A 22,401-nucleotide genomic window follows, 5' to 3' on the forward strand; every position below is an offset into this window, starting at 1 on the left:
AAATACCCCCAAAATTTTGATTATGTATAATATGTTTAATCGCAATGTTATATTCTCACATTGTCGTGACAATGACAATTATATTTGAATATAAAAACATTAATTCTAAAGTCACAATTACATTATCCAAGGACTCAATCTTACAATGATTATTACTTTTAATCTCACGGGAATAATACCACCGCCCACGGCACATTAATCTTTGTTTTTAACACAAATTTATTTTGAACATTAGCTGTAGGGAAAAGAATACAACTAGAATCAACAAACATGGCAGGTCTCGAATCTAACTAAAATCACATGGCACAATTAAGTTTTGACCACAGCACCATCTTTCATGACACCCGCTTTATTTATCCGAACGAAACAATCAGATGAATAATCTCATTCCAAATTGCGTTTTTTATAATGACCTTATGCATTTCAACAATTCTTAAACTTATGTTATGAATCCTAACATAAAGGCAAATCCGACGGTGGTGCTGGAAGAGAGTGTAATTCTCCAACTCCATTCTCAACCAGGAAAGCCATAGCCAAACCCCATGTGATGTGAACATCCAAGTGACAATGCATTAGCCACACACCTGTTAGCAAAAGAGTTTAGATTCAACTATCAAATGAAGGATTCATTGAGAGACCATTTGAAAGAATCTGAATACCTATTTAGTACCATTATTACCTGGGTTATCAGCAACAAATCTAATGACCGCCCATCCATTCGCAGGGACTGCAACCTTATTCCTTAAAGGTGGATCAACAAGGTTGAACTTAGATGTATCTCTTTTGGGATTGAAGTTTCCAAAACCTTCTGCAATGATGTAGAAATCGTATCCGTGAAGATGAATAGGTGGTTCTTGTTGAGTGTAAACTCATTTCCATTCATCAGCAAGAAACATACACATGGTATTTAATGAGCAGTACATTAGCAGCAGTTATTAATTGAATATTAACTGCCTAACAACTAACTTCCTTAGTTAACAACTTTCTTATTCCTAACATGGCCCATGCATCTTGACTTTCTCCATTCCTGTAAGAGACTTTTTTTTCCTTACTTCTGTACAACATCTCTTTCCATGGAAATTACTCTAAGTTTTCTTCTGAACTTGTCAAATAACCCTGCTGACAAAGGTTTGGTCAAAATATCAGCCACTTGCTCCTGTCCAGAGATGTGACAACTTGCAGCGAGCCATTCACCACCTTTTCCCTTACAAAAAACAAGTCTAACTCCACTTGTTTGAATTTAGAATGCATGACTGGATTGTTTGCTACAGCAATGGCAGTAGAACTATCACACCAAACCAATGTCTTGTTGTGAATCTCAACACCAAGTTCTATCAGCAACGATCGAATCCATTCTATTTCTGCAGTGACATGAGCTAAGCTACGATATTCAACCTCTGTTGTGGATCTTGATACTACCTGTTGCTTCCTGGAGCTCCAAGAAATTGGATTCCCACCAAAGAAAACACAAAAACCAGATGTTGATCGCCGGTCATCAATGTCAGACCCCCAACTTGTATCAGAATAACCTTCGAGAAGAAGTTTGGAGTTGCGAGTGAACTGTAATCCATACTCTAGTGTTCCTTGTAGGTATCACAGAATCCTTTTTACAGCTTTGAAGTGTGTATTGAGAAGCTTGTGCATGTACTAACATACCTTGTTACTGAAAAGGCAATATCTGGCCTTGTTATAACCACATATTTTAGGGCTCCCAGAATACTCCTGAACATACTTTCATCCTCTATTTGATTACCTTCATGAACAGACAACTAACATGTAGTCACAATCGGGGTAGGAGAGGCTTTGGACATGTCCATAGACGCTCGTCGAAGTAGCTCCAGAATGTACTTTTGGCTGAGCAAAATACCATTCGAAGTGTATGTTACTTCGATCCCAAGAAAGTAATTCAAGTGACCTAAATCTTTCAAGGAAAATTGAATATCAAGACTTTTTACAAACTCATCAATAGCAGGAGAGTTGGTGCCAGTGATTATTATATCATCAACATATATGAGGACATATAGAACTTGAGATCCTTCTCGTCGAATGAAGAGAGAACTGTCAGCCTTAGACGCAACAAAATTAACAACCACCAAGAACTCTCGTAGCTTATGAAACCACGCACGAGGGGCCTGTTTCAATCCATAAAGGGCCTTTCGCAATCTACAAACGAGTGGTCGACCATCAGCTGAGTGTTGCTCAAAACCTGGTGGTTGAGTCATGTAAATCTCTTCATTCAGGTCCCCATTCAGAAACGCATTGTTAACATCTACTTGTCTGAGAGGCCACCCTCGAGACACAGCGAGAGACAAGATCACCCTGATCATCGTTGGCTTGATCACCGGACTGAAGGTTTCGAAAAAATCAACACCTGCTTCCTGTAAGTAACCTTTGATAACTAATCGGCCCTTGTAACGAGCGACTGTCCCAACAGCATGTCGTTTAACTTTGAAAATCCATTTACACCCCACTTCTCGACGCCCTTCAGGTAATGTTACAAGGTCCCATGTTTTTTTTGCTAGCAAGGCTTGATACTCTGCTTGTGTAGCTACAGTCTAGGCAGTGCTTTTAAAAGCCTTAACAATAGTAACTGGTTCCTTCTTCTCTATGACAGTGGAAAACACTTTTGGCTTAAAAAATCCATTCTTTGACCGAGTGCACATGGGGTGTATGGTAACAATAGGATGCACTTGTGCAATAGGTAGAGACACTCGTGAGGATAGGTCTGGATTATAGTGTGTAGGTGAATTGATCACATTGTCCGAACCCCTTGGTACAGAACCAGAACTGGAGGATTGGTGACACCCTGAAGACTGTGTGGACGTGGAACCATGAGGAGCTTCAGGTGTACACAATGGTCTTGAGACCAACTGACCATTTGAGTCAACTACTGGGACAGAGGACTGTTGGTGACAAAATCTGGCACTAGTGTTGATCTTTGATAAGGTAAACCCATTTTGAAATGGAAACAGTGTCTCGTTGAACACAACATATCTTGAGACAAAAACTCGGCCATTTGGAGCCAGACACTTGTACCCCTTCTGGTTAGAACTCAGTCCAAGAAAAACGCATTGTTGATACCGAAACTGGAGCTTATGTTGCTGAAAAGGTCATAGGTATGGAAAACAAGCGCTCCCAAATACCTTTAGCTGATAGTAATCTGGTTTAGCTTTAAACAGTTTTTCATAGGGGGTTTTACGCTCCAAAACAGGTGTTGGTAACCTGTTGATAATATGAACCGCTTGAGAGAAGGCAGACACCCAGTATCCTAATGGCATTGAAGCACGAGCTAGTAACGCTAGTCCCATATCAACTATATGACAGTGCCTGCGTTCAGCTACCCCATTCTATTCTGACGTGTGCGGGCATGTTACCCGATGTTGAATTCCCAGACTAGCAAGGGTGTTAGACAATGACCTATACTCACCCCTTCCATATGTCTGCAACATTTTGATGGATGTCCCAAATTGTACTTGAACCATCTTGTGAAAATGAAGAAAACATTGAAACACTTCATTCTTTGATTTGAGAAAATACAACAAAGTAAACCGACTGTACATATCTACAAAGGACACATAGTAAGAAAATCCATTTGAAGTCACATGGGAGGGTCCCCAAACATCAGACACTACTAACTCAAAAGGGACTGAATATACTGTTCGAGAGGCACTAAACGATAGTTTGTGTGCCTTGCCCATCTGACAAGGTGTACAGACAAAGTGTAAGTTGTTGCGTTTGAATGGAACATCGCAAGACTTCAAGACACATGCAAGAGTATTGGAACACGGATGTCCAAGCCTGTCATGCCAAATTTTAACAGAGGAGGTCGTCTGAACATTGCACACGCGAGGAGACTCGAATCTTTTGGTAGAGGGAAGCCTTTGTGAAGTGGAAGAAGAAACATCAAATCTGTACAATCCATTATGCATGTGGCCCTCCAGTAATATCATCCCTGTCTGTATGTCCTTCACAAAGCATAGAAAAGGATGAAACTCAAAATAGACTGCATTATCTCTTGCAAATTGTCCTACAGAAATTAAGTTTTTGTAGACTGAGGGAACATGCAGTACGTTCTTTAGATGCAACAACCTAGAACCAGCTACAAAGGTTGAAGAACCAATATTAGCAATGAACACTAACTCATCATTACCCATGGATACCTTGTTGGTACCTGTGTAAGTTGAATTATTTTAAAGACCAGTTACATTCAGGGTGATATGGTTGGTTGCACCAGAATCTGGGTACCGCATTTGATTAGGCACTTGCAGAATAAGATGGACATGCATGACAACAGCTCTGGGAGGGGCAACAGTTTGCAGGAGCATCATAGAATTGATGATAGTTAACAGCCACCGATGAACTTGAATCAGGACGAGAAAAGTTTTCATCAAAACGATGATAACATGTTTGCACCAAATGTCCTATTTTACCACACAACTGACATTGTGGTTTTGACCAAGACCACCCTCGACCCGAGCCCCAAGTACGACCACGAGACCACCCACGGCCTAGACCCTTTTGTCTATGATTGGAGTCACGACTAGAATCTGAACTCGACTTCAAGGTTTCAGAAGTACCTTGTTGTGTACTAGATACCAGATTGGCTTGTAAAGGCGCATCAGATAACTGAATTAACTGACGTTCTTCGCAGTCGAGGAGCATTTCAGTGATAAGATCAAGGCTCAAGGAAGTAGCAGCAGCAAGAACCCGAATAGGTTCAAACTCAACAGAAAGACTAGCCAGGATAACACTGATCTATTCTTGTTCAGAAACTGGACTCCCTGCAGTAGTTAGATTATCACTTAAAGTTTTGACCTTGGAAAGATAATCTTTAACTGAAAGACCGGCTTTCTTGATCGAATATAGAGCATGCCTTATACTAGATAACTTGATGTTGGACTTAGCACCAAATCGTCTGTCAATAGTAGTCCAAATATCGAAACTGGTTTTAGCTGCGGTTAAGTGTGTCAAAATATCATCAGAAACTATGGATAAAAGCCATGATGCCAAGAACTTATCTTGTTTGTGATGAATAAGAAACGCTGGATTTGTCACATGCTGACCATCAGAATCCGAAATTAATACAGATGGAGGGAATGTGGTGCCTAGCACAAACCCTTCCAGGCCATACCCTTCGAGAATCAATAACAATTGATGTTTCCATAGCAAGAAGTTCTGATTGTTGAGTTTAATGGTGTCATGCTTGGAAAAGTATTGAACAGTAGTTGAACTTGAACCTCCAGAATCTAGTGGATGAATTGCTGCACCAGAGTTGCTAGAGTGGCGAGGCGTATCATCTGCAAGAATACCATCCGTAGCCATGCACACAGTCAACAGAAAAAAATTTATACCAGAAACACTATGGATCTTGATACCATGTTGAGTGTAAACTCATTTCCATTCATCAGCAAGAAACATACACAGGGTATTTAATAAGCAGTACATTAGCAGCAGTTATTAACTGAATATTAACTGCCTAACAACTAACTTCCTTATTTAACAACTTTCTTATTCCTAATAGTTCTCAGGTGCGATAATGCTTGTACCTTGAAGCACAACCTGTAACCTTGAACCAAACTTCAATTTGTACAATTTAGTTTTGGTAATAGGTTGGAAGAGAGTTCAGCTCACATTCCCAATATAATCAAATTTCACTGGTGGGGTTCTTGGAACATTGTTGGGGATGAGGAGGAGCAAAGAAAGAAAACAGATAGCACAGAACAATGAAGCAAGATGCAAGAAATATTTTTACTTGCTCACAAATGTGCAGCAAGGGAGCTTATGGCTGATAGCTCATTTTGCTCATTCATTCAACTAGAAAAAAAATAAATTTATAGCCAAATACATCACCAAATACTATCCACTACCACTAATCATACTTTGAAACAAGTAAAACTTAACTTGCACACAAGCTGATTATGTCAATCAGCACCTAAAAACATCAAAAAAATACCAACTTAGTTTATTTTCAACTAAGTAGCTTAACAAAGTAACTAAATAACCTTGTTGTTACAGCAAGCATACGTGCTGCAGCATGTTTACAAGCTACATGCACTTAACCAAAAATATAACAGCAGCATGGTTGGCCAATTTTCAACAAAAATCTGTGGTGAACACCCCTGGAATTCACTGTTGGTGAGCTTGTAACAGTGAGATGCTCGTAGGGAGCATGAATGAGGCATTGTTCATGCTAGCAGCCAAATGTGTATCGTTTGGTCCTTGGCAGCAACTTTTACGAAAATTTGGTGGGTAGTTGTTGAGTCCTAAATCAACTGTGAAGAAGATACTTTCGTCGATCTCAGTTGGGACTTAGACCTTTCGGGGACTTCTGAAGCTTCAACTGAAGGCTGTAACGGTATTGGTATCATTGTAGGCTGGCAGAGAAGACATAATTAGTTTGGGTGCATTTCCCTTTTTGGAAGACTTGTATTCAAGAATGGCTATTGTAGTAGGGTTGTCGAAGGGTACGTTTTGGACGCTTTGGTAGGCTCGGGCTGCCATGTAATATCTAGCCGGTCGCTGGTCTGCTTTGATCAGTACATCAGTGGTTTGACCTGCACCTAGCATGAGTACTGAAGTGGTGAAGGGTTTGATGTAAATGGCATCAGCACCAACAACAATGAGCATATGGTTTGCCACTGCAAAGAAAAGCGGTTGGTTCAGGGCTGCATTGATGACTCTTAGGAGGTTGGTCTCACTAGCGTCTATGGGGATGATTGTGGCGTCTGCAAAAAAAAAAGAAAAGCATGTCAATCTTATGGGAAATCATATCATATATATATGGAAATCAAGTTCGCAATTTGAAGAAGCAAACCTTTGCTGGAGCATTTGTAAAGATCACCAGGTTGAGCATTGATGGTGTAAGCATCAGAGACATTTGGAGCTGCCCCTGTCCTTGTTGCTTCCCTCACAACATCAATGGGGTTTGCATCCCACCATTCACCTTGTAGTCATAATCAACAATAATTAAATTCATTCAATCTAGGCATAACCCTCATAATCAATTATCATTTCTCCAGCCTGGTTGCTAATTAGGACTCAGCATGTTGTTTATAAGTAATTAAAAGCTTATATATTAATTAATTACCTCGTACAATTGGTGTTTCGAGGTTTGGCTTAGGAAAATGGTAGGATTTGCCTAGTCTGGGACGGATGATAAGAGCTCCATAAATAGTGGCTTTAAGCCATGAGCTGTGAGCATGCCACCACAATGTTCCTTCTTGTCCTTGAATCGTGAACCTGTAGGTGTAACTTCCTCCTGGTCTAATTGGGCATAGAGTAACGAATTCTGGTCCATCTGCCCATCCGATTCTCATTTGCCGAACACCATGCCTATAAATGAAAGTGGTTATGGTAATTCATAATATATACATACCAGCGGCAGATACAAATGTGTAAATGAGTATATATATGTTTATAGACTTAATTAGTGCTACAATAAATTATATAGTTAACCATTTTCATGATATGAAAATTTATAGTAATATTTCCTGTTAAAATATTAATTTCGAAACCAATACTTAGGCTATACTATATTATGTATTATTGAATGTGCAATAATTGAAATACCAGTGAATGGTGACACTGTATCTGGCTTTGTTAACAACTTTAAATTCAAGGGAGTCTCCATTCCTGACCTCTAAGGTAGGTCCAGGAAACATGCCATTTACAGTAATCCTGTTGTGAGTGTTGCATAGCCTCTTCACTGGTGTTGCTTGGATCAGTTTCATTCATAATTTAGTTAACTAATCAAATTAAAAGACAAGAAAGACTCGCTAGAAAATATAAAGAAATAACAAAGAAACAAGCAAAACCACTTGATAAACTAGTTAGGAAACGAGAGGATCAAAGAATAAGTAAAAGAAAACACACGACAAATTGATGTCGTTGAATTTCTCCACTTGTTAAGGAAATAATGCAGAAGAAATGAGAAGGAAAAGGCCGAGGAACATGATGGAAAAGTTCTTGAGATTCTCCATATGTAGCTAAGTAGCTAGATCAAAATAATTGCCTATTTTGTTCGAGGATAAGTTGCTCACAGAGATAGGTGTTTTTTATAGGAAGATACGTTGTTTGAACAAAATGGTTCCAGGCAAATATAGTCAAGTGGTCGACCCCGGCTTAAGTGGTTGTTGCACCCACTAGCTTGTGTATTAAAAGTGAAAAATTAGTTTCATGAATGGAGCCTTTGCTTTCTTCACAAACTATTTTTTTACTGTTCCTGTAAATCAGAACTTTTAATTAGTCAATTAATTAAAATCAGCTGGTTCTCTATTAGTAATATTTTCCATCTATATTCTAACGCACCACCCGTTACATGATAAAACTAGAAAAGCTTCAACATTAGTGAACTGGAAACATATACAGCATGTTTGGTTGAAGGTAATGGCTATGCCATTACCTGCCTATTACAAGTTTATTCTGCTTCCCACTTAAACAGAGGTTTGGTTGAAGGGAATACCCTATTACGGGTGTATTCCATTCCGGCCTTAAGCAAAAAAAATTTGAGGATTTCTACTCACTTCCCTCTTCACCGTTTACCCATTCCGTCCCAAATCAACCCTATTTTACCCTCACAAATTCTCACCTCAAAAACACTCAACGGCAACCATTTCATGCTTCCTCCGACTCTGGCATTCCTCCCCTTCATCCAAGGTCAGGTGAACATTTTTTGGCTTTCACCATCTTTATCTTCATCTTCTTTCTAGTTGAACCTCCTTATTTACAGTAAGTGCCTTTGATTCCTTAATCGACAACATTTCTAGTGGAACTCTCAAAAGCCCTCACTCTTATAAACCCTTTAGCTATTGCAGTCTCCCAAATCAGTCTACTCCGATTTTCTCTTCTTTTGCCAAACAAACACAAGATTTGTAGATTTATTTCTCGTCTATCTGCCTCCGAATCAATGGTGAGCCCCTTGCTATTTCTTTTCTTTTTTTGTTGTTCTCGATTTCTTAACTATAATATAAGGTTATTTTGTAAGAATAAAATTAGGAAGGGACCGTGCATATATTTGTATGTGGTATAACCTTTGTTGTTTGAGCCTTTCACTTAGAATAGTGTTGTTTATCCTCATTTATACTAATTAAATCATGTAATTTTGCAATCACTATGTACTAGTCTTCTAAAATCAAATATTTTGCAATCATTATGTTTGAGTCTAAAATTTTACTTTTTATTAAGGGATAATGATATATTTTGCAATCATTATGGACCTGGGCAACTAGATACAAGAAGGTGTATGCATGGACACCTTTCTACAAAGATCTGAGCAGACACTATGTACTGTGCTTTGCTTCCTGAGCAGACACCTTTCTACAAAGATCTATTATCTTTCATTTGAATTTTGTATTATCTCATCCTAGTTATGTGGATTGGGAAATGTAGCATTGACAAATGTTACAGCCTGCTGTGGCTGTTCAAGCAGGTGTATGCGTGGACATTTTGCTGTTACAAATGAGTATACAGATTTGGCATCTCTTAAATTTCTTAGCATAGAAAGTGATGGCTCTTTGTTCTTATATGCAAATACAGATGATTCAACACTTCCTCAGGACATGTTAGTACTATAAGTTCCTCAGATTTATTCTTTTTTAAAGATGATAAAGTATATGTTTATATGGATACGTCATATCTACTTGAGTTAATTATATGGATATTCCATTTGAGTGCTGTTATTGATCTTACTTTGCAGGTACCGAATGCTAAGTCAACCATATGCTTTTAATTACGTACTAAGATTCAGGACATCTACTGACTTCAAGCCTGGCCATTCTGTAAGTTTTCCTCTTTCTACTTTCAAATTTTCTTACTGGGGAAATATCATCTAATAATTTTTGATTTCTCACTTCATTCAATTCCACCTTTTGTAGTATGGTCACTTCTTCCCAGATCCACAATATGAAAATGTTCAGCACATCATTTGTTGTGATTTTTTTTGCAACATATGCTTATGATTTTGATTTCGCTAATAATGTTGGATTTTATAGATATTAATTACTCATTACAATTTCTTCTTTGGCTGCCACAGTCAATATTACTACTATTTTTTATTGTTGAATCTGATGGACAAACATTCTGGACTATTTTGCTCTAGAATGCAGGGGCTTCATCTGGCGTAGAATCTTATAGCTTAGTATTCTACTTTCTTTGAGTTCTCTTTATTCAATAAAATATATTCATTATGCTCAGATTTGTAATATGTAAATTTTTGATTATACAATGTTATTATGATTATATTTTTTTTCTCATTGTATTAGTTTCTTGCCTGCACCAGATGGGCCCACCTAAATGCTTGAAACATGCTCCCTTTAAGTGTTTTGTGGTTGTGCTACCTTTTTTTGTTGATAGCAATTTGTGGAGCATTACTGTTATATTATTTAGATATTTTAATCTCCTTTTTCCCTTGCAGACATTCTTCTGAACTACCTATAGTGCAGATTGCATTTCAGTACACTGTTTTTGTGCCCCCTGAGGAACTCTCGAGTTTAGGATTGGTGTCTTCTAGTATGACTTAACAAAAAGTCCGTGTTACATGGATCATTGTACATATTCCCTTGTTCTTTACCAAATTCCAGTACTCCCCAAACCAAATGGTTGGAGTTGGTATTAGAGTTTAATTTGTAAAATATAGATAGATGTAGGCATTGAGAAACCATTTTTTTGGTTAGAACATCAAATATATATGTAACTTTTTGTTAATATATGAATATTATATTTGGATGTGAAATATAATTCTCAAGTTATTTATTACTTCTAGTATTTGTTTTTTATTGTAGAATAATTAAATTATTTGTTTCACTAATTATATTTTAGCACATTAAATATATATTACAGTTTAAAAATAATAAAGTAGATTATATATTATTTTTATAGTATTATATATTATGATTTTAGTAAATTCATATAATAATAAATATATTAAGAATTTTATTAAATTATATACTTTTTTATTAAATCATATTTAATAATAATTATGTTAAAATATGGTTAAATTATTTATTATTTTTATTAAATTATTTTTAATAATAATCTTATTAAAATTTAATAACAATAACAATAATCATCTACTTAAAAAAAATTCTGCTAAGGGTATTCTAGTCATTTTAGTTTTTTTCCTTATGCCATTACAATATCATTCCATTCAACCAAACACAAGAATACTATTACACTTCTATTCCATTTCATTCAACCAAACAATTGATTACTGATTACAGCTTTATTACATTACAGCTCTATTCAATTACAGTTCTATTTCATTACAGCTCTATTCTATTACAGTGAACCAAACGTACCCATAATATTCTTCTGACTTGGATTTCAAAAATCTAGGTAATGTTTCCTAAGCCATGGAGAGAATGTTCTTGAATTTCAAAAATTAAAAGTGTTCAAGACTTGGCTATTACCGATTCTTTTAAAAAGCTATTTGCTCAAAATCGACCTAGGATGATCTTGAGTAAATATTTATTTAATAATTCAAGATGATCTTGAGTAAATATTTATTTTAAATTGTGGTTTCTTTCAGTATTCAAAAAATAATGAGTTTATTTAATAATTCATTATAAGCCAACTCAACTATACCTAAAAAAAATTAATAAGAATTAATATCTTATAACTTAATTAATAAATGTTTTACTTAATTCAAGCTAAAATGTGTAAAGATCTTTGAAGATTTGAGGATGAAAACTTAACTAATCTTTAAAATTGAACGAGGATTTTGCATTTGGAGAGCTGGAAAATAAAAAAGAAATAACTAATTTGGAAAGAAAAACATTAATTTGGTGTTTGGCAAAATTTTTAAAAGAGATGTAGAATGGGAGGGAAGGAAACGGTGGGTTGTTTAAATAACCAGCCAAATTTTAAAAAATTGGGTTTTTCCCCCTTTGACCACCTACAGTTTCTTCCCTTCTCCAAATTGGTCTTTTTTTTTCAATTAAAACCATTTTCAAAATTATTTTCAAATCAAATCTCGTTTTTAAAATTAGTTTGAACCAAATTAATTCTCGAGCTCTGAATTTTAACCTCTTAACCTAAAATTTTTAATTCTAATTATTTTAATATTTTATTTAATTATTCCTAATTATTTAATTATTTAACTTAATTAAGGCTTCTGGTTCACTAACCCCCGGTTCACTAACCCAATTTTTGGGATGTAACATGTTTATAAGTCAGGATGTATATAGCTCATAAGAGTAAGATCTCCTCTGAAATACACAATCATATAATCCATCGTTCTCCATAAATAGTTGAGTATATTCTTAACTGGTTGCTAGTGTCTTGGATCGGGGTTTGCCTGATATCGACTCACCAACCCTACTGCAACATAAATATCTAAACGTATGTATAACATAGAATACATGAGACTTCCTACTACTGAAGCATAAGGAACCTTTCCCATGTATTCTCTTTCTTCCACCGTCTTAGGACAATATTCTAAAGAAAGATGAACGCTCGATACAGAGGGTTGAGTTCCCTTCTTTGAATCAGTCATTACATAACGTTCCAATATCTTGTCTATGTATGAAGCTTGTGATAATGCTACACCTTGTTATTTTGATCAAAAGTTTGTTTCTCCCAAGTCATTCATGCTAAATTATTGAGTTAACCATAGTTTAACTGATGACATTGTCAATACATCATTTTCAATGAGTAGAATCTCATTGACATATAAAATGAGAAATACCACCCTTTCATTCCCAATATGCCATCGACATATGAATCGCTTAATCAAATCTTTGATTCCATAAGTCGGATGCTTGCTTAAGCCCGTATATGATATAAGATGTTAATCTTTTTTAGCTATATATTTGTCGGATTGCATCATATAAACGCTCTCTTCAAAATATCCGTTCAAGAATGTTGTATTGACATTCATTTGTCAAATCTCATAATTAAGAGTCGACGCAATGGATAATAATATGCGGATCGAATTGAGCATGTCAACTAGAGAGAAGATTTCTTCATAATTGATACTTTCTTTCTTAGTGTATCTTTTTGCTACAAGTCTAGCCTTTATAAGTTTCGACTTTTCCACTTGCATTTCTTTTCTTCTTGTAGATCCATTTACACCCTATGGGTTTTATCCCTTCTTGTAAGTCTACAAGTTCCCAGACTAAGTTGGATTTCATAGAATCCATCTCATCTTTCATATCTATTTCCAGAGCTTAAAGTCAACTCTTTGCATCACTTCATCAAATGTAAGTGGGTCATCATCTTCTTGTTCGACAAACTTAGTGTTTAAAGCACTTTTTTTAGACTAGAAGAACTCAGGCCTATGAGAGATCCTCCCACTACGATGAAGCTCCTTATGTTGTTGACCGTTTACAAGTCTACTATTAGTAGTTGGTTCCAGAACCGTTACTGTACAGTTTTGTGTATTTCCTGGGAGTTCCTCAAGTACTTCTTTACTTTGAGGTTTAAAGTTGTTCATGTCACTCTCCTCAAGGAAGGTAGCATGAGTCAATATTATAATTGTTTGCTTTTTCGAGTTATAAAACTAACCACCTCGTGTTTCCTTAGAATATCCCACAAACATGCACAATTCTTTCCATGAATCCAACTTCCTTACATATTTATCCAATACGTGTGTAACATCTTAGAATTTGGGGTTAGAAGTTTTGAGGTTTATGGTTAGGGTCGGTGAGCAGGTTGAGCAATTGGGTTTATTTTTGTGTTTTAATGTCAGAATGAGCCTATTGGTTCGGTGGTAGTGGGTGTGTTAGTTTACCTTTAAGTCCCGGGTTCAATTCCTTAGGTGTGTTTTGAGGAATTAATTTTATTTTTGATTTGTTTTTAAGTTTTAAAATACTCATTTATTTTTAATTTATTTTTGAAGTAGGCCTAAAATCTCTCTCACGTTCTACATCTTCCACACTCCACTGTTGCATCATTTTCTTTTGTATTCCTTTTTCATCTTGTTTCTTCCCATTGTATTCTGCAATTTTTCTTTTGGGTTTCAAATTATGGTTGCTAGTTACTGCTTTCCAAAGTTGATATTTGTTGTACCAGGTAAGTGTCATCCATTGGGTTTATTGACTGATTTATTTTTGTTGTTGCTTTCAAATTCGTTAGCCAAATTCTTATAAATTAGTATGTTTGTGGAATTGAGGTTTCTGTTTGGTGGATGGTGATGTTTTGATTATTTTGGGCGTTTTAATTCGTGAATTCAGGTGTGTGTTCTGAAACTGACTAATTTTGATATTGAACTGGGTGAAATTTTGTGTTTTGGTATATTACTAAGTTACCAAAGGTTGGGGTCTATTCGTTGCCAAAAGCACATTTTTTAGCCTGTTTCAGTGTGATTTCATGACCACACGGGTGGCCACACGGTGTGTGCCGCACACGGGCGATTCACACGGCCGTGTGACTTTGAAAATTAGGGTTTTTGGGCAATTTTGATGCCACACGATCTGGCCACATGGTTGTGTGGCTACAATTTGGGAATTTTTGTCAATTTGCACATAGGCGTGCGCCTTGAGACGCACGGCCGTTTCCCTTAGCCACACGGGCGTGTGGGATTCCACACAATCGTGTCTACTCTGCACCTTATTTTGTCACTTTTAGACAGAGAATTACATGGGTTGCTCACACAGGCATGTAACTCGGTCACACGGGCGTGTGTCTCCTCCACACGAGCGTGTGTGTCCTGCACACAAGCGTGTAGACCACCACATGGGTCTATAGACCTTCACATGGCCTAGGCACTTCCATACGGCGGGGGCACACTGCGTGTGGCCCTGTTTCGCAATTTTTTTTGCTATGTCATAAATTGACTCATTTTATGTTTCTGTGTATTCTGAGCCTCGGTTAGGCCTTAGTTATGGTGTTTGGGACCCCGTTTTAGCTTAGACTTGTGCGTTATTTGTAATTATAGAATTAATTTAACGGTTTGTTTAAGTGTTAAGGTGACTTGTTAATTGGATTTGAGATGTTACCTAGTAATTGAACATGGGTATAATTGATTCTGAATCTGATCGATCGAGTATGTGCATTTCTATTTCTGTATGATTGTTTGCATGTAGTGTGCATTTTGCATTTGCATGAAAACTTTGAAAGTGACCAACTGAATATGAGTTTTCATATCTGCGAGATTGTAGTGTTTGGTGTGTATTCATACATTTGCATAAAATTGGGGTTTTTGGTTGCGAAAAGTAGGGAGTCTGATTTGACAGTCCAACTGTAATATATTTTTATAGCGGTTTACCACATGATTCTATACATATGTCAGCTCTGCTGCATAACGTTACTTGAGTGGCTTAGTTCCACAATATGTGGCGTGTAAGGTGGATGGGCCTACCATGGTCCTATGTGGTGTGCAGGTTGGTTGAAGTGGTGTTTGGATGGTTGGGGTGGGTTTTGACTCGCTACATACATTACGCATCTGGTTATATGTCTAAATATATGTGTCTGATTATGCGAGTATTGAGATGTTTGTGATATGGTAACTATGAAATAATGTGTTTTTGTTAATACGCGTTTTGGGATGTTTTGGAAACACCTTGTTAATTGGCTTATCAGTTGGGTTTTTCGCTTATAATTTGTGTTCATATACTGTTTTCGAATTATTTTCGTGTTACTCCACTTTTCGCCATTTGTTTATGTTTCGGACTCACATTGAGCTCGCATAGCTCACCCCTTTAATTTTTACCCTTTCAGGTACTCTCATGTTTTAAAGCTGGACTTGGCATGCCGGAGGTCTTGGAGTGATACGTTTTGAATTGGGCCAATAATTTTTTTTTTCAATTCTTAATTTATTAGACTGTTTTGGTCCATAAATGTTTTATATGAACCGTGGTATAAATCTTATTTTGGACTGAATTTTAGAAACTATGGATTTATATTTGTGAATGTTTTTAACGTAACTTAAATTATTGTTTTGAATCCTTAATTGTTAAACAGACTAGTTCGAATTTAGCAAATTGTGTTCGAAATGAGATTTTAACAATTCTTTTGTAAAATTGATTTTAGATCACTTCGGTGATCAATGTAGCCTCTGAGATCTGGTCAAAACTTCTAAGCTAGGTTTTGGGGTGTTACAACGTGGGTTAGACATCCCCAAATCCTGAAATGCTTTAAGCTTGGCTTCATACTATGCTACAATTCACATGGATTTTTAGGTGCAGCCTTAATTGGTATATCATCGATCAACCACACAAAAATTCTATATCTAACAAAGTTTAATTCATTCTCTCTACCACGCCATTCTATTGTGGAGTTCTTGGTATGGTTAATTAGGATAATATCTCATTCTCTATGAACTATCCTAAGAATTCATCTAATAAGTATTCCTCAACTCTATCAAATTGAAGTGTATTTATGGATAAACCTAGTTGTTTTTCCACCTCCACACAAAAATTTTTGAATTTATCAAAGATTTCACTTTTGTGGTGCATTAGGTACACATACCCATATTTGGAAAAGTCATCTATATAGGTCACGTAATAATTATAGTCACCTCGTGCACTGATGTTCATGGGGCCACATACATCAATGTGCATAAGTTCTAAGGGTTTAGCAGCCCTCGTTCTTTTTGCATTAAAAGATCGCTTAGTCATCTTACCTTCCAAGCAAGATTCACATCGTGGAAGATCAACTTCCTCAAGCAAACTTAAAGATGTCATCTTTCGTAAGTCTAGTGATTCTTTATTGGTTAATATGATCAAGTCTTAAATGCCAAAGATACACCTCATTAGAGTGAGAAGTCTTAAGCCTTTTATTCATTTATTTAGTAGAGATTATTTGACATTCATCCATTATAGATAAGAATATGATTTCTAAAAATTGCAATACTATTATTAAAAGTCATGGTCAATCCGTCTTTAAATAAATTTGCAACAAAAATTAAGTTTCTCTTGAAACTAGGTACATAAAAAATGTCTTTAAAATAATCTTCCTAAAATTATTAAAATAAATATGTACATCTCTCACTACTTTAGCTGCCACACTTTTCCCATCTCTGCCCGCAATTATAGACTCTTATCTCTAAGATCTTTATTTCCTTTAACCTCTATAGAGAAACACACACATGGTTAGTGACTCTAAAATCAATGACCTAGTGCTCTATCAAATTTTCCACTAAAAAAATTTCTATCACAAAGAGTTTTATACCTTTTTCCCTTAACTGCTAGGTAATGCTTCCACTCTTTGCAGTTGGCTTTGAAGTTTCATTTCTTATTGTAGAAGAAACACTTAGATAACTTTTTAGGCTTATTTGTTATCTTCCTTTCCCCTTTAGGTGGCCAAAAGGAATTATTGTTTCTTTTAGCATGTTTTTCCTTCCATTTAGAGGAAGAAGCAAGCACTAAGTTTGCTTTTGCTTCTTGGACCGATTGACCTCCATTGTAATAACTCGATTTCTAGTGGTTTCAGAAAATATGATTTTGAGACCTTATTTTGATAAACCAAGTCTGTAAATAATAAATTAGGATATTTACAGAGTTAGTGTATAAATGAATTTAGATTATATTAAGTAATTTAGTTGAAATTATGGTTAATTAAGGCCCAGGGACTAAATTATAAAAGTTTAATCACTATAGATTTTTAATTAGAAAAAGGATTGAGGACTTAAATAACAATTATCCAAAGGGACAAAATGCTAAATAAACCAATTTTAAATAGTGGATAGTGAATGATGATAGGCATCATTAAATTTAAGTAATGGTTGATTAAAACTAATTAAATATGATTAGATTAATTAATTAAGTTTAATTAAATACTAATGTAACTATATAAGATAGAAGTTAGTGGAAAAGATGATAAAAATCATCATCTTCTTCCTTCCTTTGTCATCTTCCATAATAGAAGAAAAGAAGGTTTTTGTTTAACATTTGGCCACCAATAAGGTAAAAATTTCAAGTCATTTTCTTGTAATTTTTATAGATTTATGATCATGGGAGCTTGATTTAGCTAGCTCGTGTACTAATTTGTAAAATTGTTGAAATTTTTTAAAGTTTTCATTGTTGAAAATTGAATGAAAGTGGTGTGAAATTGTTATAAATTAAGCTTAGTACATAAAAAGGACTAAATTGTAAAAATTAGTTGTTAGTTTGGCACATTAGGGACAAATTTCAATAAAATTCAAAAATATGATGAATTGTTAGTAGGAATAGAAAATAGAAGGTCCCTAATGAGTTTTGATGAAATCAGATTTTAATCTGAGGCTCTAAATTGAAAGCTATCCTTATTCTAATTTTAGGGACTAAATTTGAATAATTTTCAATTTTTATGAAATTTGGTATTTGATTTCGATTTGGTTGGAATTTGATAATGTGATATGTTTTATGATTATTTGTATCTGACAACAACACCAAACTGTCGAGAGGGAAAGGAAAAGCAAAAATCGCCAACGAGTGACGCGCGAATCTCGGTTTATACATTTATGATTTAAAGACATTTTAATTAATTACATTTACATGTTTTTTGCATACGAGAGTGTGAAGGTGAGTATTTAGTGATAAATTGAACTATTGGATTGAGTTTGAATATTAATTACTGAAATAGAGAACTAAAGTGAATAAAATGTAAAATAGCATGAATAGCTTGAAATATGATATGTGTTGTGGAATTGAGTGAAAATAGCTATTGAATGATATGAATTTACATATGACATGTTAATGATTTGAGTTATGATAATGAATATGTTTGATAAATGGTAATTGTAATAAATTGTAATGAGTTGAACATGTTACCCTATTAGTTGTTCGGGCTATGTCAAATATAGTTAACATGCTATAAGATTGGATTGAGTACAAGATTATGTGCTTGTGCAACAAGGTGCACCTTATATGTCAGGATGCACTTCGTATGCCATATATGTGCTTTGTGGCACTTAAGTGCCAATTTACCCTATTTTGGTTTATTCGATGATGAACTTCAGTGCCAATTTGGCTTATTCGTTGGACGATACGACCATTCGTCTAAGTTAAATTAATAAGGGTTATGAATCATAATTTAGTAAATAATCTGGATATGGTAATATTCAATACTATTTGAGCCAAACTTGTAACTATACCTAAAAGAATAATTCAAAAAATAATAAATTTATTTAAATTTCATTATAAGCCAACTCAACTATACCTAAAAGAAATTAATAAGAATTAATATCTTAAATTTTAATTAATAAATATTTTACTTATTCTTTTTGAATACTTTATTTTTTATTATCATAATTACTAATTTATATTTTTTTTAATTTTTAAGAATCCAACAATTCAATCCATTCAACCAATTCAATTTATTGATTGAGAACATTGCTTTTTCATTTTTACAAACGTGTCTATGTCATTTAGTAAAAAGAAAAATCTTAACAGACAAGTATTACATGTAATGATAAACTACATTTCACTTTTTTTTTAAAAAAAAAATTAAATTTTAAAAATAATATTATTTAAAAAGATACATACAAACTTCGAAACAAAAACTCATCAACAATAAAACAAGTATAAATTATTATTAGTCATTTAAAAAAGGGTAAACTACACCCATGGTCACTTTTGTTTACCTCAGGTTACATTTTAGTTACTTATGTTTGAAATGTTATGCTTTAGTCACTTACGTTATCGCGTTGTAACATTTTAGTCACGAAGTCGTTAATTGTTGTTAACGGTATACCAGTAAGCTGACGTGGCACATTAAATCATCATTTCAAACAAAAATTTTACAATTGGTCCCCATATTTTTTTGCTTTGAACAATTTAATTTTTTTTCTTTTATGTTCTTTTAACTTTTCCTTTTTCTTTTTAATTCTCTTATGTTTCTCCCTCTATTTTCCTACATTCTCCATTTCTTTTAACATATCAAGAAGTCGAATTGGCAGTGAAGAAAGAAGCATGGTATGGGTTTATGAGTTTTGATTTTAGGCAATGATGACTTGTGACTTTTTACTTCATTTTTCACTGCTAATTTGACTTCCTGATATGTTGAAAAAAATGGAGAAGGTAGGAAAATAGAGGGAGAAACAAAAGAGAATGGAAAATAAATAAATAAATAAACAAAGGAACGTTTAAAGAACATAAAAAAATTAAATTGCTCAAAACGAAAAAAAATATGGGGATCGATTGTATAATTTAACTTATATTTTTTGTTTGAAATGATTATTTAACGTGCCACGTCAACTTACTGTTACACCGTTTAACGGCAATTAACGACTCAGTGACTAAAATGTTACAACACGATAACGTAAGTGGCTAAAACGTAACATTTTAAACATGAATGACTAAAATGTAACCTAAGGTAAACAAAAGTGACCATGGGTCTAGTTTATCCTTTAAAAAAATATTAAAATCTTAACATCTTGGTTTCTTTTTCTTTATTGGCCAGTTGTCATCTTCATATTAAATAATGAGAAAAAAAAGTAATAAATAAAACCCATTAATGGCACAGTAGAAAGGTCAAACTACATAATTGGTTACGTTGGAACTAGAGGTGTCCATGGGCCGGGCGGCCCGGCTCGGCCTGACAGCCGGCCTGAAATATGAGAGGGTTCGGGTAAAAATATAGGCCCGAAATATGGGTTAGGGCAAAAAAATGAGGCCCGTTTAGAAAACAGGCTGGGCCTTTGGCACCACTTTTTTGGCCCGGTCCCGGCCCAGTCCAGAGCATCTACCATTATACCCACAATGATCGGCCATACTATCGCTATCCATAATGGAAAAGAACATTTGCCCATTTATATAACGGATCGTATGGTAGGACATAAATTGGGAGAATTCGCACCTACTATAAATTTTTGCGGACACGCAAAAAATGATAATAAATCTCGTCGTTAATGTTATTATAATTTATTATAATAAAAAAATAGAGATTAATTAATAAATATTTATTTTTTATTTTTTATTTTAAAATATTTTTAAAATACTTTTTTTATTATTTTATTATTTTTAAAATAAATTTTTTTTATTTTTTTATTATTTTAAAAATATTTCGGGCCGGGTTGGGCTTGAGCCTAGGTTGCGGGCCAAAATTTTTTATGGGCTCAACCCGGCCTGGCCCATGGACACCTCTAGTTGGAACCAAAGATAAAACATTAGCAAATGGGCATCGCGGTTAACAATTATTTTTATTTTAATTATTTAATTTTAATAAATTTTCATTTGATTACTCCGGTAATTAAGCTTTCATTTATTAATTTATTAAAATTAATTTTAGTCATTAAGTTTTATTAAGCTTTCATTTTAGTTATTTTTAAAAAAATTACTTTTATTTTTAAAAAAAATTGAATTTTTACAAAAAAATTGAATTATTCAGTTGTGAAAATGAAACCTAATTTTTTTTCTCTCTAACTCAATTCTCTGTAAAAACTTGACTTTTCTTAAGAAAACCCGAGTTTCTTCCTTGAAGAAACCTATGTTTTTCCCTTCCTTATTTGAAAAAAGTAAAAATTAATTCGAAAAAATTTTAAAAATAAAATAATTTTTCCCTATAAAAACCAAAACAATTTTCTACTAAACCTCATAGTTAAAATAAATTCAAAAAAATAAAGGGAATTAAAAAATAAATAAATTTTTCTTATAAAAGCATAAATAAACTTATGTTTTCCTCATAAAATCTTAGTTTTTCTCCTTTAACTAGGAAAAAAACTAAAATTAATTTTAAGAAAAAAGAAAAAATAAAGGAAATTAACGACACAGTTGACTCATTGGAATTGAATAGGGCTATAATGGAATAGAGCTGTAATCAGTAATTCAATTGTTTGGTCAAATGTAATGGAATAGAATCGTAATAGTATTCTTATGTTTGGTTTAATGGAATAGATTTTGTAATAGCAAAAGGAAAAAAACTAACAAAAGTTCTCTTAGCAAAGTTTTTTTATTTATTATTGTTATTGTTATTAAATTTTAATAAGATTATTATTAAATATAATTTAATAAAAATAAAAATAAATAATTTAATCATACTTTAATATAATTATTATTAAATTATATTTAATAATATATAATTTAATTACCTTCTTAATATATATTTTATATTAAATTATTTCAAATATATTATTTTTATATTTTCTGAGTCCAAGTTTTAAATGACTAATCTAGAAATTAATCTTGTTTTGTTATTCAATGTTGCATGGACTAGTCATTCTTTAGTTATACCAAACAATAGCTATTATGGAATGACAAGTAATATGGAAGTAATAGTCATTCCATTGAATGAGTATTACGTTTGACCAAGTAAAGGAATGGTTTACCATTCAATGAATAAAAGGGGAATGCTATTCCATTCCCCCCAACCAAACATGGTGTAAAAAGATAAAATAAAGCTTCCCTATAAAAATTTAAGGTCTTCCTATAAAACCTTGGGTAAATTCCTTATAAAATCCCAAGTTTTTTTTCTTTTATTGAAAAAACTAAAATTAATTCTAAAAATTATATTTTTTTTAAATAATATAAAATGAGTGACCAAAATGAA

The 22,401-nt window shown here is 34.0% G+C and overlaps 1 protein-coding gene and 1 pseudogene across 16 annotated transcripts; one reads left to right on the forward strand and one right to left on the reverse strand.

Moving 5' to 3' along the window:
- Positions 1-277: 277 nt before the first annotated feature.
- Positions 278-7,730, reverse strand: LOC107902421 (laccase-12-like; annotated as a pseudogene).
- Positions 7,731-8,325: 595 nt separating this feature from the next.
- On the forward strand, positions 8,326-10,747 carry LOC107904060 (uncharacterized). 16 transcript variants are annotated; one of them, XR_005913473.1, is made up of 5 exons: positions 8,326-8,727; positions 8,805-8,908; positions 9,428-9,559; positions 9,695-9,776; positions 10,412-10,747. XR_005913473.1 is itself a non-coding variant. In XM_041092906.1 (5 exons), exons 1-5 carry the CDS (start codon positions 8,616-8,618, stop codon positions 10,421-10,423), a joined length of 375 nt encoding a protein of 124 aa, XP_040948840.1. In that variant the 5' UTR covers positions 8,327-8,615; the 3' UTR covers positions 10,424-10,747. The 16 variants fall into 16 exon arrangements, 2 of the variants coding, with proteins under 2 accessions (XP_040948840.1, XP_016685819.1); XM_041092906.1 differs by having other exon boundaries at positions 8,327-8,660; XR_005913469.1 differs by having other exon boundaries at positions 8,328-8,727; positions 9,406-9,559.
- Positions 10,748-22,401: the final 11,654 nt, after the last annotated feature.

This window comes from Gossypium hirsutum, chromosome D05 (genome assembly GCF_007990345.1).
Source record: "Gossypium hirsutum isolate 1008001.06 chromosome D05, Gossypium_hirsutum_v2.1, whole genome shotgun sequence".
Taxonomy (NCBI): Eukaryota; Viridiplantae; Streptophyta; class Magnoliopsida; order Malvales; family Malvaceae; genus Gossypium; species Gossypium hirsutum.